The 17,885-nt window shown below is 40.5% G+C and overlaps 1 protein-coding gene across 2 annotated transcripts in view; it reads right to left on the bottom strand.

Annotated features, from left to right (window-relative positions):
• Window positions 1-9,421: 9,421 nt before the first annotated feature.
• The window catches only part of TMEM154 (transmembrane protein 154), a 50,227-nt gene continuing 41,763 nt past the window's right edge, over window positions 9,422-17,885 (bottom strand). For both annotated transcript variants that reach the window (XR_013167467.1, XM_077139777.1), the window contains exon 7: window positions 9,422-12,126. Coding sequence is in view for 1 of the 2 variants with exons in the window: in XM_077139777.1 (XP_076995892.1) it covers window positions 12,111-12,126 (16 nt within the window). In the remaining variant the exon portion in view is untranslated. The remainder of the gene's footprint in view (window positions 12,127-17,885) is intronic.

Here is a 17,885-nt window from a genome sequence, read left to right as displayed (position 1 = left end):
TGCAAGGATATTAGACCTAAAACGAGGATTTTTCTATGTTTTGATTCTTAAGATTTCTGCCTTGGTTCATGAAAACTTACCCACTGTTCTCGTCTGCTAGCTGCCGGAATGCAACACACCAGAGATGGATTGGCTTTTGATAAAAGGGGATTTATTTCATTAGTTCTTCAGAGGAAAGGCAGCTAACTTTCCACTGAGGTTCTTTCTTACATGGGAAGGCACAGAATGATCTCTGCTGGCCTTCTCTCCAGGCCTCTGGGTTCCAACATCTTTCCCTGGGGTGATTCCTTTCTGCATCTCCAAAGGCCTGGGCTGAGCTGCGAGTGCTGAGATGAGGAATGCCGAGCTGCTTGGGCTGTGTTATGTTGAGCTCTCTCATTTAAGCAGCAGCCAATTAAGTCAAGCATCATTCATTGCAGCAGACACACCTCCTAGCCAACTGCAAGTGTAATGAGCAACAGATGAGGTTCACGTACCATTGACTCATGTCCACAGCAACAGGACTAGGTACCGTCACCTGGCCAAGTTGATAACTGAATCTAACTACCACACCCATTATATTCTTTAAAGCAAAAAAAATGTGTTATTAAGCTAGTGCACATTTACTGGAGAACATTTGGAAAATGTGAAAAATGCACAAAGAAAGAAATGGCAGGTATCAGTAAATCCACCTTGCAGAGGACCCGGCCCATTCTGGAGTTCTGGCTCTCCAGATGTGGATAAGTATGTGGAATGGGAAAGGGGAGCAGGTGAGGTGCCGGAGACCTGTGTGCTTTGCTGGTCCCAAACGCCTTGCTTCTGACCATAGCATTCTGATTCCCTCTAGAAGTAGCTTCCCCCGGAATCCTCTCCCCTCACAATGAACTAACCAGCCAAACAACCAATGCATGCTTCACACACACCTGAATGCACGTACTCCAACCGTGGTCTTAGAAGGAAATGTCAGTCCCAGTACCCAACACCCACTTGTACAGGGGTAGACATAAAACCCAGACAGTTTAATCAGATTCCTTCTGAGAGATTTTCTTAATTGAATCCAAAGGAAGAGTTTCCTTTCTACATGGAATCCCTAAAGCTACTAGTTGAAATGTTCAGGACCCTGTGGAAAAGGTTGGTTTCTAGGTTGCTAGCTGCCAGAAAGCAATATACCAGAAACGGAATGACTTTTAAAAAGGAAATTTATTAAGTTGCAAATTTACAGTTCTAAGGCCATGAAAATGCCCAAAGTAAAGCAAGGCTATAGAAATGTCCAGTCTAAGGCATCAGGGAAAGATACCTTGGTTCAAGAAGGCTGATGACCTTCAGGGTTTCTCTCTCAACTGGAAAAGCACACGGTGAATGTGGCGGCGTCTTCTAGCTTTTTCTGTTGGCTTCATGTTTCATGAACCTCCCCCGGGGGTGTTTTCCTTCTTCATCTCCAAAAGTCTCTGGCTGTGTGGGCTCTGTAGCTCTTTCCAAAATGGTCCCCTCTTAAATGGCTCCAGTAAGCAACCCCACTTTGAATGGATGGAGACACAACTCCATGGAAAGCATCTAATCAAAAGTTACCACTCACAATTAGGTGGGTCACATCTCCATGGGAACTATCAAAAAGCTCCCAGCCAGCAATATTGAATGAGGATTAAAGGACATGGCTTTTCTGGGGTCCACCATATATCCAAACCAGCACAATTGGTCTCAGAGAATGAAGGTGTAGTGAATTAAGTTGTGTCCAACAGATAGATATATTGAAGTCCTGACCCCCTGCAGCTGTGAATTTAACTTATTTGGAAATAGGGTCTTTGCAGATGCAGTCAAGTTAACATGAGGGCATCCCGGCATAGAGAAGGCCCTAAATCCAATGACTGATGTTTTTATAAAGAGAAGGAGATTTTGGAGGAACACAGAGATTGGTGTGATGCAGCTACAAGTAAGGAATGCTAAGGATTGTCAGCAAGCTCCAGAAACTAGGAGAGAGGCACAGATCAGATTCTCTCTCAGAGCCTCTAGAAGGAACCAACCCTTCTAAGATCTTAACTTGAGACTTCCACCCTACAGAGTTGTGAGAGAATAAATACTTGTTGTTTTAAGCCACCATGAACATATAACTGTTACGGCAGCTCTAGGAAGCTAATACAGAAGGAGAGGCAAACGATCAGAGAAACTTTATCGCATTTGAGTGCTTGGCCTGGTTGTTCCTTGTTCTGGTTGTACTTGATTCTGGTAGTCCCTGGGATCAGCAACTTCTTGCCCTTTCCAAATTTGGTTACATGAGAAGATAAGTTTCCTTTCTGTCTGGGCTAGTCTGAGTGGGCTATTTTCTCACTGGAATGAAGCCGTCTTGTCTAAACAAACACATAAACATACCAGCATTGCAACATTTCAAGAAAGAAAACTAAGAGAAGTGTATTTATTTAGGATAAGTTTTTGTTTATTCAGAAGAAAGTATTGGGCTTTGCCCTCTTCACTCCTCATGCCTGCTTTGGCTGTGGCCAGAGGTGTAGGGGATGCTGTCCTCTCCCACCGGAAGTGACCTAGTTCGTTCCCACCCCTCCTAGCTCTGGTGGGAGTCAGGATATGATCCCCAATGTTATGAGAGCATGAATCCTAGTTAAGGATCTGTTATTAACACCATCTCCCTAAAATCTAGTAAGGAAGAGGGACATTCTGACAAAGGAAAGGTATTTGGTTATCTTGTGTCCTTTCTACATTTCCGCCTGTAGCTGAGCTGACCACCATTCACTGTGCATTCAGTAGCCAATAAAGGCAGGCTTTGCAGAACTCAGCTGCACTTTAGAATGACCTAGCACCCTCCACACCAGGCTCATGATTTTAACCTCTTTCCAGTCCACTTTTGTCTCACTCTTGCCCGTACCTTGTCTCCCAGTTTATGGCCCCTTTTCCTGCTTATTTGGTCTAAACCACTAATCTTGGTTTCACCTGTCAACCAGAGAAGTCAGTCTCCAATTCCCTCTTGTGCTCATGCTCCAGCCCTCCTCAGAATGCAAATATGAGCATTTGGTTGCTTCCCAACTATGCTCATCCCAGCTTCCACAGCAGAGGTTTGGACAGTATGAGCAAAGAGGGAGGATGGGGGGCTGTTTGGAATGGAACAAGGGGCAGGGTTATGAACAGAAAAGCATATTCACAGCAGTAGAAACTAACCAGTTGCCACCAGTTATAAAATGGACATATTTCTCTACAGATTCCATAGAAGTGAACAGTAAATGACTCTCACAATCTACTACCTCGCCCCATTAACTGGCTTGGTTGGCTTCATCTCCATTCAGTGCTGGCTGGGGAACATCTAAAAAATTTATAGCACCTTATATTTTGTTAATCTGTCTTTCCACCCAAAGCAGAAATGATCCTTATTTTATGGACCTCAAACAGATCATTTTCTCTTTTTCTGAATGAAGCTTCTATTTCTTTTCTTGGTGGACCCTTTAGGGGGCAAAGGAGAGCAGCCCAGAGCAGAAAGCTTAAAGAGCTGATGTGAGAATTTTTTTTTTAATTCCAGAACCATATATATACAACCTGAAACTTCCTCCTTTTAACCCCCATTCAAATGTGCAGTTCAGTGTTGTTAATTGCAGTCACCATGCTGTGCTACCATCACCAGCATGAGCCTTAACTCCCATTTCCCATCCCTACCCTATCCCCTGGTAACCTATATTCTAGATTCCAACTCTATGAATTTGTTTATTCTAATTATTTCATATCAGTGAGAATTTTAATGTCTGCTATGCTCCTTCCCCAATATACCTTTAACTTTCCAAACTGCACCACTTTCTCCTCCACCTCCACTTGCTTGCTAATTCAATTATAAATTACTCTCCACCCTTTTCCAGAATGGATTTAAGGTCGTTAAAAAATAAAATACACATACAATAGAACTACTTAGAATAAAGACAAAAAGTGATACCAGGACTTATTAGATGGAAGGTAAGAAAAACACAATCGAACCAGGAAAGTTGGGAGAAAAGGGGTACGCAAAATAATCAATTCCATCTCTGGGTTCTGCTCTCGTCTGCTCTCATGGATGATCAAGACTGATTAAGTACTTAAGAAAGGGTGACATAGGGTGGGCCACAGTGGCTCAGCAGGCAAGAATGCTTGCCTGCCGTGCCAGAAGACCTAGGTTCGATCCCTGGTGCCTGTCCATGTTAAAAAAAAAAGGCGGGGGGGGCGGGTGATATAGTGACTCAATAGTAGCTACTACTAAGCAGTAATACAGTGGCTCAGTATGTGATGATTTTCCCCGGCTACTGTTTTGGTTTGCTAAAGCTGCTGGAATCCAATATACCAGAAATGGATTGGCTTTTTTGAAGAGGATTTATTAAGTCACAAATTTACATTGTACAGCCATGAAAATATCCAAATTAAGGCATCAACAAAAGGATACCTTCACTCAAGAAAGGCTGATCACATCTGGGCTTACTCTATCAGCTGGGAAGGCATGTGGCTGGTATTTCCTGGTCCTTTGCTCCTAGGGAGTTGCTTTCAGCCTCTGAGTCCAGTGGCTGTCTATATCAGCTCTCTAAGCATCTCCAAATATCTGTGTCCAGGTGTCTGCTCTTTGTGTTGGCTTTTTTTAAGGACTCCAGTAAACTAAGACCCACCTTGACTGAGTGGGGTCACATTTCTATGGAAATAATCTAATCAAACAACCTCACAATTGGGTGGGACTCATCTCCATGGAAACAACTTAATTAAAAGACTTCACCCACAATAAATCTGTACCTACAAGATTAGATAAAAAGCCCATGGTTTTTCTGGGGTACATAACAGTTTAAAACCAGCACAGTTGTTAAGCACCTGCTACAGCCACACCCTCTCCAGGATGCAGACATGAATAGACTTGATCTCCATCTTCCAGGTGCTCAGTCTAATCTGGTCCTATTCTAACCTTAGGTACTGAAGAGCAGTCAGAAACTTCTGTGTGTCTGACCTACCCACAAGTCATTCCATGACATGCTGCAGATAGAGGAGATGAAAGCAGCTCTACCACCTACCACAGATTTCTGGATCAAGCCAAGGATAGCCACATAGCCAGGGGCCTCAAGGGAGGTCAAGTCGCCCTGAAGTTACTTGGCATGATATTGCCTAATTTATATATATATTTTCCATATTGCATGAAGGCACACCAATTTTGGCAGATTTATTCTCCCAAATTCACTGCAATAAATCTCCCATCCCACCTGCACTTCTTAGAATGTGACCTCGACGCTGCTCCCATTGAGTGGTAGGGTTTAGTCTCCTTCCCTTGAACTTTGTGATGGTCTCAACCAATAGAATGTGGTAGAGGGGAGCTATGCGACTTCCAAGTCGACCTTACAATAATGCCATGCACTTCCACTTTGTTCTCTTGGGGTGTTTGGAATCCAGCCACCGTGCTTTGAGGAAGCCCAAGAAGTCCACGGAGAGGTCCACATGGATACAAACCCTGGCCCATACTCCTGGCTCAACTCCTATCCAACAGCCACTACCAAGTTGCCAGGCATGTGAGCTTTCTGGAAAGTGGAGCCTCCCATTTTCAACTGAGCTGCTCAGCTGATGCTATATTCTACCCAAGTCCTATGTACATGCTGGGCTTGGGTGCACTGAAGGCCAGAGTGGCTATGGCTGTGAAAGAATTGATATTTCCCCCTGCTTTAAAATCTTTTCAAATGCTAGCATTAACTTACTTGTTCCTGCTTCTATGTTGCAACCTTACAGAATGCAGCTAATATTCTGTTTACTTTAGCTGTAATACGTGGACATTTTATTTTTTTCACTTAGTAACCAAACCCTTACCAGCACCTAGGTCTAGAAACTAAGTTCTTTCCTCAACATCCCTATTTCAAGCCCCAGCTATTTTCTCAGCATGCAAAACCATTTTTTCTGGTCTTGGAGCCCTGCCCTTACTGTGGTCCTGCAGCTCTTGTTACTTCTAATTTTTAGACTGAGTCCATCCTATTTGACAATAACTGAGTCCCTATTAAACAATTTCCTATTGTTTATTACTAAGGCTATGGGGAGGGCGTGTAATATAGTGGTTAGAAGCATGTGCTTCAGGGTTGGAGAAGATGGAATAAGTTACAAAGTTCTCTAAACCCACCTTATAAATTTACTGGGAGGATTAAAATGAGGTGATATATGTCAAATACTTTGCTTTTTGTGGCCAGGATGGCTATCTCGTTGATAACCCAATATTCTTCCACCACCTTATCCTTACTGTTGGGTGTGACAATGTACCCAACCCTAGAAAATACAGTTCCTATGAGAACTGTATAAAGGTTGTCTATGAGATGTAAGCAGAGTTGTGTCATTGGGTTGCCAGGAAAGCTCTTTAAATGTGGCTGCTCTAGTTGGGAGGCCCATTTTTGCACTATGTCCTCCCCACTCTTTCTTCTTGCAAAGGCCATGGCTGGAGAATGGCTGCCATGTTGTATCATGCATGGGTCCCATGGATGGAAGCTCTGCACTAGTGAAGGTGAGGGAACTTAGAAGGAACCCAGGTCCTGGATGACCATGGAACCACCATATCAACTCTGGACTGCTTACCTCTGCTTACTCTTTTATGAAGTGAGGGGGGAAAAGCCATTGCTTTAAAACCAATTTAAATTTATGTCTCTAATACTAGAGGTTGAAAGCAATTCCTGACTGACCCACATAATAAGTGCTAGTCAAGATCATTATTCTCTCTTTGCATCATTTCTCTAACTCTGTGGGACTGTCTACTTTTGGGGTTCAAGTCACGTCCAGGCAAATCTGACCCACCATTTCATAGGATCTGGTTTAAATAGGAAGGACGTACACACTGCAGCAGCCCGTAGAGGTGTATTGATGTCATGTCTTTAGTCAGGACCTTCAGGAGGAATCTTTCTGCCAGCTGTTTGTTGGTGCCCTGACTGGTCTTTGTGGTGTGTAAGAATGCATCTTTATATTAATTTATTGTTAATATAATAATGTTATTTTATTTTAATGTTTTCTAGATGTTGTAATCTTCCATTTGGTCTTTCTCTAACATTGTCAAGGTGTGGAAAAGAGAGTCAAGGCTTGAAGAAAAGTGTCTAGTAAAGGAGAAGAGAAGGTTTATCTCCAAGATTTTTCCATTTTTACTAAAAATATTTTTTAATTACATTCCCACAGACAATTAAAATTTCATTCTTCAATCAAAAAATGTTTTGTAAGGAACAAAAAAAGCAAGAATATGTAACAATATCTCTTAGATATACAGAAAATCCAATTAATTTTAGGCTAGACAATTTTGTATAAAGCAGGTTAAATTCCATAAGAACTTCTTGAATTGGGTATTGCTTCATTTATTCATAGAGGTATATAGATCATTATGAAGGTAGCAATTCTTTTCTTTTATATTCACAGAAGTAAAGGTAAAAGGATTTTCCTTTAGAAGAAAGCATAATTCACCTTTTTACTCTTAGCAAACAACATTTTAGTAAACAAATATCTTGCCTTCAAATGAACTTTTAAATAGCAATATGCATAAATATGTAGAAACTAATGTAGGTGATATTCTTTCCTCCTGTCTTATAGTGCTTTACTTTCCAACTAAATATAGAAATGCTTTCAGTCTATCACTGCTAAATAGGCAATTTAACATAGAAATATGTGTGTACTTATTTATTTTTATTAAAAAATGCATTTGAGTTTTTACATATGCATGTATGTGTACCTGACATTCATAAAGCTGCTTGTCATGAAGAAAAAAATACTATTAAATATATTATTCTCAGGACGAAGTGTGGGAGAAAAATACTGAAAACCTTCAATCCGTCCTAAAAATTGATAGTTTTAGAAATTGGTTCTAATCAGTAGCAATGGTACCATTTCTTACCTACGGGGGAAAAAAGCCAAGTATAAATATGACATCTTATGATCTTTCTGACCTACTGAGGAAATATTTTACACTGCTTTAAAAAAAAAGAAAGAAAGAAAGGCTAAGACAGGGTTTGTTTGTTTTAACATTATTCTCACTTAACTTTAAATACAAGATGTGCATATATTAAATTATGACTGATCTCCAGATTATTTTTCAACTTGTTGAATAACTATAATCTCCCCCCCTTTCTGAAAGCTGGAATTTATTAAAAATGCAAAGTTTTCACATGTCCCTCATGTTATTATATTTCCTGAGGTTTCCCATAAGTCAGAATAATGTAATGATTACTCCCAACTCATTTTTTTTTTCACGTGGGCAAGGACTGGGAATTGAATCCAGGTCTTCGGCATGACAGGTGAGAACTCAGCCTGCTGAGCCACCATGGCCCACCCACTCCCAACTCATTTTTACACTGGAAAAACTCTTGCTTACTCTTAGTAGTAAATCCATTTTCATTCATTTAGTAATGGAAGAATACGCTTTTTCTAAAAAAGTCAATGATATAATGTGATGTGATTGGGGAGTCTGATTAGCTGAACCCTTTGAAGTCCAATTAAAAAAAAATCTGCATGTCTTCAACAGTTCTACATTGTATTTCTAATCTTGTACTTGCACTGAACGCCTTTATATTATTTCATTCACTTTGATTAAGGAATTTTGGAAAAGCCTTTATAGTATTTCATTCACTTTGATTAAGGAATTTTGGAATTTTATCTTTTAAAATATCATTTAAAAAAAATCTTAGAGTTTCTTAAGACTTGATAAAAAGTTCTATTTTACCAAATTGTACGGATTGCCATTTCATGAGCATGACACATGTTATGGTGAAAAGGAAATAGGGCAAAGAAATGCAGGTATCTGCAAATCATCACAAACAGTACTAGAGGAAAATAAAATTGTGTGCTGGATAAGACAGTATGACAGCAATGCCAAATAGCTGCCGAACAAATAAATAAATCAGGCAATGAGTTGTTTGGGTTATACAATTATTAATGACCAAATTGACTGATTGCACTCTGCACTAAAATGGATGACTCTGGTTATTTTAACATCCCAGAAATGCAGTCTATCAATGAGAATTGGCTCTAGACCGCCTATGGTAGGTATTAAATGAAAACCCCAGAATCCATTCTGAGTGTTTCTGAGAGTGGAAAAGCCAGGAGTTCATGTCATTCAGTATAAAATTTAAATGTTTTTGCCACGATAAGAATTTTCTGTCTCTTCCCCGTGTGAAGCTGTGTCTTACTGCTTCACTTTACTCAGAATTTGTACTAGTTCCAACAGAAGTTGAAAGTAAAGTCTACCTTTTATGTTTACTTAACATAAAGACCTTACTTCAGAGATGGTGTGAATTGATAGTTTAAGCGGTCGAAATACAAAAACAGACCCAAGTGTTTCCGAAGCATCCAGAACATCGCAGGAGCCATGAGAGTGATCAGTCAAAACACCTGTGGCGGCATGGCTCGGTATCAAGGTTAACCCAGGCTAGTTTCCCACAGCTGTGTCCCCCCTTCAGCTGGCAATGAACTTCCCAGGAAGAGGACTCACATTATTGGGTTAAGAGTAGCAAACTGATATTTTTATTTATTAAAACAACTTTCCTGAGGAATTCTCCTAAATAACGTTGTCAGCCTAGTTTGCTTAAAATGTTCAAAAATGCAATGAAACTTGCATATCTTTAAAAAATCCTCAAGTCAAATTTCGCTCTGATTGGCTACCTAGTTAGGGAAAATGAATGAGATTTTTTTGCTGACAATAATCGGAAACTGAAAAATTAAATTGGGGCTCCAAAGTGATTCTTGAAATTATCATATTTATATAAGAGACCTATTGATTGAATGGCCTATTGATTGAACAGCAATAAAAAGATACAGGGGGCTGGAATTGATCCTTGGATGTTTTGACCTGTACTAACTTCGTATATATTGCCAGAAAAAAACAAAAAACAAAAAACTATCTTTAAAAAAGTGCCCTGTATGATGAAAATGTCATAAAATTAATTGTAGTTATGGTTGCACATATCTGTGACTATACTAAAAATCATCACATTATGTGCTTTAAATGGATGAATCGTACGGTGAATGAATTCTCTCTCAATGAAGGTGGTAAAAAAAAAAGGGTCAATGACAGAGGTTAGACCATTTCTCAGATATAAACTCAAGGATAGGTGGGTGAAGGCTACTTCTTCTGGGATGTGAAGTTATTTTAGATACTAAATGAGAATACTTTTATCATATAAAATATTGTTTCATCAAACTTGGATTCCAGAACCCCTTACACTTCTTTGAATTTCAGAAGTTCATTATTTAATAGGGTGGGGTCAGGTTGTAAGGCCTAGAAGTGGTCAGCAAAGATCTTAGAGACCTAGAGACAGAAAGGAGCAAACTAAAAAAATAATAATAAAATAAAAAATAAAATAAAAAAGGAAGGAGCAAACTGAGATCCTTCCAAGAACCAAACCATCAATTAGAAACAAACTTAAAGCAGCGAACAGAGGCAGAAAAACAGACAAGTTATGCTGACTCAGGAAAGGGTAATATTGGCATAAATATCTAAGCATCACAGGAGATAACAAGTTGAATATTAGCAAGCAAAACAGCAATCAAAATACAAATGCCATAGCTTGGATTGTGCTGGTGAGAATATGACAAATTTTTTAAGTCGTTTACCATGAAGATTGGCTTTTGCCAAAACTATGCAGTTGCAGGATTGCATGATAGCGAAGTAGTTTCCATTGTGTGAAAAGACTTTTTTCCGTCTGCTTTAAATTATCAGCACAGTTCAGGTGGCAGGTACTAGCTAAAGGGATTCTAAAAAGGGGGAAAGGGCAGTTTTTATTATGCAGTAAGGCAGCCTTGCAAACAAGACCCCAAATTCAGCAGCAAATATCTGGCTAACCTCATCTCCCCTCAGTTATAGGCAGATCGTAAAATAAATAAAATTTCATCCTTTGTTCCTTTCCTGGAATAAAATATCAGGTGTCCTAGAAGAACCGAGGACTCCCAATTTGCTAGATTGCTTTAAAGGTCAGGATTAGAAAAATAAGGATTAAATGGAGATTGATTTTATGTGAGTGGGAGTGATAAATGGGCCCTTCTGCCTGTCGCGCCATAGCTTCTAGCACAAGGATGTCAACAAAATATCATGTAGAATGTCCTCCCTGAGGGCCGGGCAGTGACCTCCCGGAGTGCTGGGCGGTGGAGGACACTGAGGCTTGGCTGGAAAGAATGCCAAGTGCGATAAATGATATTTGCCACAGGAACTGCTACTTCCTTATGCCTACTCTGTTTGTTTCAAATGCCTTTAAAGATCTCAGAGACACGGGAAGGCTGACAGATGACCCCCCCACACACAACTGCCCACCCACACACACGTGGCGAGGAGGACTGGCGAACTTTGGGAAAATGTTGACGAGTAGAGCTGATTTTAGCCGAGTAGGAAATAGGAGTCCTATCTCCTCCAAAATAGTTCCCAAGGGCAGCTGGATGAGGTCAAGGTCAGGGTCCACAAGTCACCAAGACAACATCTGTTGCAAGGCTGGGGGATTCTCTCCCTGCCTTTTTTTTTTTTTTTTTTTTTTTTGGCCTAGGCAGGCTCCGGGAGTCAAACCCGGGTCTTGGCATGGAAGGTGAGAGTTCTGCCACTGAGCCACTGTTGCACCACCCTCCCTCCCTCTTTTTGGCAGGTAGAAATGAGTTTGCCAGTCCCTTGGGATGGCGTGGGCATTGCAGCACTTGCTTTGTTTGGTGGCTCTTCCGTCACGTGTCACTCCTTGGGAAAAGTTCCCGCCAAACGTAATTTATCAGAGAACTTGAATAATCGGGAGAAATTCTCCAGTGCTAGTTAGGTAACAAGGTGACCCAAAAGGACACCATAGATGAAACACAGCCTTTTGATTTAAATCCTAAAGAATGAAGAGGAAAAGTGACGAGGACTTCGAAAGAGTAGCCGGAGTGTGCACAGTCAGCTGGAGATAGGCTAAGAGGAGGGAATGCCCATTGATGCAGTGAAGGTCTCCCCATGCCTTCTTCTCCACCCGGGAGCAGCCAGGCCCTTTCCTAGGACATCTGAATCACACATTCTTCCAAGGACAGGTGAAGCCATCGTTTTGGAGAGTGGGCGTTGGAAGCAAAGGTTCTTGTGTCTATGTTGATTTGAAATTAATTAAATTCATATCCTCGGTTGGCAGGCCCAGCAGACTCCCTCAGGGGCTGCTTCTCTTGGAACACATTAACACCATTCAATTTTAGGATTCGTTGTCACTGAAAAATAAAAGAACAACAGTGATTTCCAAGAAGCTATTTAGAGCTGGTCACACTCCACTTACGGAAGCGACTCAAGAGAAGGTGAGTGGTTAGGAAGCCAATATGTCCAGTTTACCATTTCAGAAACTAAGGTGGTTTGGATTTTATATTTGACCCTTGAGGTGGAAATCCATGAAAACCAAGAAATCATCCCTAGCTCTTGTTCTAATATCCCTCCCCAATCCTGATATGGAGAGAACCAGGGTTCCCTCCTTTAATTAAATCTAATCCCATTTTCTAAGAAAAAATATCAAATTGCCTTCTCCCACCACCACCACCAGTCTCTTTTCTTAAAAACATTTTTCCATGTGTTGTTTTCCCTGAAGAGTTTGTGACCCTGGCATGTTTTCAAATAGTCTGTTTTGTTCTTACGCACCGGGGATCTGAGGCACCTTCTCACTGTCATTTAGAATTCAATCAACAGGCGTCTCAGGGTGTGAGTTGCCATAAATTACAGTATTCAAACCTGACAGTGCTGTTGGCTAATTTACGCTTTTGGTTCTAACTCGGATATCTTTACCAAATACCTGGTTTTGCAGCTTTTCTTTCTTCAGTGGGATTATGCCTCTACCCCAGCTCACTTGGAGAGCAGGCTGCACTATCCCTCTTCCTGCTTTTTAGCTTTGCCCCTCCCCCCTTTACTCAACTTCTAATGTGTCTCTACTCAAGCGACCTCTGTCTGCAAGACAGTGTTCGAGTGATAATAATCAACACAACCTGGTGCCTCCTTAGCTCACAGGTGTGTGTATTCTCTAGCAGACTATATTCTCATGACTTCTAGCTTGCTAAATCTCCGGCTATTATTTATATACCTCATGGTTCCAAAAAGGACTTTGAAGCAACTCCTTCGTGTGTGTGTGTGTGTGTGTGTGTGTGTGATGAAATGGGAGGGAGTCATCGTGTGTGTTTATGTATGTGTTGTCAAGAGGACAGGGAAGAAATTGTGATAAGGAGGGAAAATCAATGGGAAAGAAGGGCGAGGACAGAATTTCATCTGAGGTAGGGAGGTGAACAAAAGGGCAGCTTCTATAGCTAAACTTATCTAAAATGGAAAGTCGATTGAAAATTAAGAAATTGTCCATCTGAAGAGTTCATGCTCCAATCCCCTTCACTTCACAACTGAAGAGTTATTTACCTGGACGTCTCTTAAACTGGGCAAGGAAGTTTCATTTCTTGGAAATTGGGTGGTAGCGAAATAATATTTCTAAGATCCAGAAGTCTGTCTCTATAGAACATAAGTCTCTGAGTTATGTGTTTTCCTCTTGTGGCCTTATCTTGAAATTTCAGCCACTGATAAGCAGAGTATAACACAAAGCTGAATAGCAATGGACACCAGCCCTCTTTTGTCCTCAACACTGAACTGTGTCCAGCTGCTATGATAGAAGTGATCTTATTTTATTCTAAAGCCAGTTCATACTCATTGTGGAAACTATAGGAAGTACAAGTAAAGTGTCAGGCTTTCAAACTAGTCGCCACCTTAAAGTTATACAACATTTACTTATATATTTTTTCTGGCTCTTTTTCTCCTCCCTCTTCCACCCTCCCTCCCTGCCTCCCTCCTTCTTTCCTTCCTTCCTACATTTAAACTTATCTGGTGTTTATTTTAATGTAAAGTGTGAGATAGAGATGCCCCTCTCCAAAATCTTAGTTGTCCCAAGACTATTAGTTTAGTCCCAAGTCTAACTCATTTGCTACAAAATGCTACTCTTTATAATAAATTAAATGCTTACATATACTTGAGGCTGTTGAGAAATTTTCTATTCTATTTCATTAATAATTCTCATTGGGTTCCAGGTGCACACTGTTTTAAATATTGTTGGACATGTTTCCTGCCATCCTCCCTCTACCTCCATTCTTACAATTGTTATTTTTCCTAATTTAGAGTAGTCCTAGCTATTTGTGCACGGTAATTCTTCCAGATGAAATGAGCATTGGAATTTTTAAGAGATTGGGTTGAATTTAATTTTATAACTTTCACATCATTGAGTTTTTCACCCAGAAGCATAGCATCTCTCTCTATTTGCTCAGGTATTTTATGTCCCTCAGTAAAAAGTTGAAAGTTTTCTTTTTATTTTTTCCCATGCATTTTTCTTTCTTTCTTTTTTTTTTGCATAGGCAGGAACCAGGAATCAAACCCAGGTCTCCAGCATTCAGGTGAGAATTCTGCCTGCTGAGCCACTGCAGCCCGCCCCCGTCATTTTTGTTGTTGTGGAGTTTATGCCCAGGTATCTCCCATTTTGTGTTGCTTTCATGATAGTACTAATGTTGAGATGTGTTAATAAGTGGCTTTTTTGGCATGGTAGATAAAAACACAGGGCCAGATGGCCAGAGTTTGAAATGCGGCTCAGTCACTTCCGTGCATGTAACCTTGGGAAACTTAATCTTTCTTAGCCTCAGTTTTCTTGTCTCATTTCATGTATAAAACATGCATTAATTCTACATATGTCATGGGGTTACTGTAAAACGTAAATGAGAAGATTTTAAAAATGGAAAATAAGTGTTGGAGAGGATGTGGAGAAATGGGAACCCTCTGTGTTGCTGGTGGGAATGTAATATGGTGCCTTTGCTGTGTAAAACAGTTTGGCAATTCTTCAAAAAGTTAAACAGAACTACCATATGCTCCAGTAATCCCACTCTAGGGATATGCCCAAAAGAACTGAAAGCAAGGACTTGAACAGATATCTGTATGGCAAAGTTCATAGCACCAACTTCTATTCACAATTGCCCAAAGGTGGAAACAGCCTAAGGGTCCAGCAATAGAGAAATGGAAAAACAAAATATGGTATAGACATACAAGGTAATATTGTCCAGCTATAAAAAGGAACAAAGCTCTGATACCTGCTACAACATGGGTGAACCTTGAGGTATCAAGTTGAGTGAAAAAAACCAGGCACAAAAGCACAGATACTGTATGATCTTACTTATACGAAGTAACTGGAATAGGCTCATAGAGACAGGAAGTCAATTATAGGTTATCAGGGGTGGGGGATGGAAGGGAGATTGGGGTGTCAATGCTTAATGGGTGCAGAGTTTCTATTTAGGGTGACGGAAAGATGGGTAATGGATGGTGGTGATAGCACACAATATTGTGAGTGCAATTAACGCCACTGAATAGTGCGCTTGAAAGTGATTAAAATTGGAAATCGTATGTAATATACATGGTGCCCCAATTATAAAAAAAATTAAGAATAAATGAGAAAAAATGCAGGTAAAGCACTCCACTCCAGGCCTGGCACACAAACCCGTCATGATTCTTAATTTGCAGATTTTACACCAGCAAGCATTTGTTGGTAGGACACTACTTTCAACACTGCTTCAAATGTACAAAGGCTTTAAGAACCTGTCTCCCAAAGCAAACTTAAAATTTCCAAGAATGTACTTAAGCGTGGTTTGTTTAGGGCCCTCTAAAGGCATTTTGAGAGCTTAGCGGGTGATGCTGTCCATCAACAAGGACCTCTTTATTTAGAGTCCCAGGAGTAAGAGGCGCTCACCACATGGTGCTGACGGCTGCAGCTCTGTGATGTGACAAGGATCGCCACACACAAGACAGTCCCAATGCAGGCACAAAGTGCTTCAGCTGTGGGACACCGGGCCATCCCGAGAGGGGAGCAATTCTGCAAATACTTGCAGGTGGGGTGGGGGCCATCCGGCCAGTGAGCATGTCAGAAACCTGGGTTCTGGCTCCTGTCTGAGCCGGAAGGATTCTCTCACAGGCTCGTTCCTTTATTCTCGCTTCCTTTAGATGTGCTCCCTGCTTTATCTGTGGCCATTTATTATCTCTGTGAAATGATCAAATAAGCCTTAGACACTTTTAACTCTCGCAAATCCTAGAGGCTTCTGTTAAAAATATCTTGGCAAACTGCCACCGAATTGCAACAGATAAAATAAGTGATTTTACGTCAAACCTCTGTTGCTTCCCTCGATGTTAATGTGTGGTTTCAGCAATTTATCTAAGGCAGCAGCTACATCTGGGAGTGATTTTCCTAGGAGTGTTATTTAGGTATTCTAAGAATGTGAGACACCTTTCCCGAAAGCTTTTAGGACTGACAAACCCTAAATAGGAACAGAACTGCTTAAAAAGCATCATCTTGTTATCATCGTTTTAAAGAAAGCATTGGATTGGAACACTAGCAGTTAAGTGAGGACAGATGTAACCGTAAGATCTCACTTCATACACCTGCCCCTTCGCAGCCATCAGCATCAGGTAACTCATCTTTGTTCTTCTCAACAGTTCACCTTGTAACAATCCCTCTTTATGGCCACAGCTAATGTTTTTCTACCTTCAAAGATGGCAATAAACCTATCCCGTGATAGGCTGCTCTCTAACTCAGTTTTTGAGAATGCAGAGTTCAGCTCAGCGCAAATTCACATAACAATTGGATTAAGCTCCCCTTCTTTTCATCAATATATTGCCTCATCTCCTTCCTGAAAGGGGCCTCACTTGGCTGGAAGTACAGAGGACACGCACCTGGCTAACATCAGAGACAGGCCCAGAAGCCATCCAAGACGCAGAGACCCTGTCCATGGGCTAGACAAGATCTGGGCCACCGTTCAAGCAATGTCGTGGTTTGTTGTGTTTTGTACGTCTTCCCTCACCCACCAGCTAAGCGCACACAGCACACACCTACACACATACCTGCATGCTAACAATGGTTGAGGTTTCCATCCCACAGGATCATAACCTGTTACTTTGTGTCCGTGATACCCTACCTCACTTAGATTTGGGGAAAACCAGTTGGCACTTAACACCGGTTGACCTGAAGTATAATTTGAAATGACTTTGGAGGGATTAGAGAGGGAAAGAGGGAAGAAGGTAATAAACACAGGGGAAAAAAATGCAGGTAACTATGGAGATTTACTTGAAGACAAAAAAAATTCACCCAAACTTCTGTTTTCTTGCAATTCATAGTCGCTCTCTTGTCAATGACTACACTGGATGATGGGCATGTCATTCCCCAAATACTTTCATATATTATTAGCCTCTGAAGATAACTTCTTTGTTGCTAAGCTTTCTGTTTCTTCCTTTTTTAATCTACAGCTTGTCTTTTAAATTTATGTAATATCTCTTTCATTTAGTTAATAAAAGAAAATGAAAAGTGCAGTTTTAAAAGAAACTTCTCTAGATCAAGCTTTATCACAAACTAGCTGGGTGAATTTGCATAAGTCACTTAACCTCACTAAGTTTCAGGTTTACTCAGACGGCTTATTTCATTTTTAATTGGTTGTCTTGTCATGTTATAGACAATACCAGGCACATATTAGGGGCTCAATAAATATCTTTTGAAAAACTACACAGATGACTGTACTTTCAAAACAACAACAAAAAAAAGATAAAGAAAGAGGGAGATACTGGAAGTAATTCACAAAATTCTCTATTCAACTAACCTGGATTTCCTGATAAATATTAAAGTGGCCCATTTTTATAATAGCATTTAGCTTAGAAACATGAACCATAGAACAAACAACAACAGAATGATGATGACACAAAAACAGGACTACTGTTACTTAACTGCTGGGTTACTTGATTCCTTAAGAAATAGTACCTAGGCATCTGGCACTGTAACTGAGAAATCAGGATTTAAGGAGTGATTCTGATTACTGAATCGACATACAGATATTCCTTTTTGCTTTCTGGTATATTGGAGCAGATAGAGGGACATTCCTGAAATCTCTAAATTGCAATCCAGCTGCCTTGATCTCTGATAATGATTGTATAG

The sequence above is a fragment of the Tamandua tetradactyla genome, chromosome 22, assembly GCF_023851605.1.
Source record: "Tamandua tetradactyla isolate mTamTet1 chromosome 22, mTamTet1.pri, whole genome shotgun sequence".
NCBI classification, from domain to species: domain Eukaryota; kingdom Metazoa; phylum Chordata; class Mammalia; order Pilosa; family Myrmecophagidae; genus Tamandua; species Tamandua tetradactyla.
This window is presented reverse-complemented; position numbering and strand designations above follow the sequence as displayed.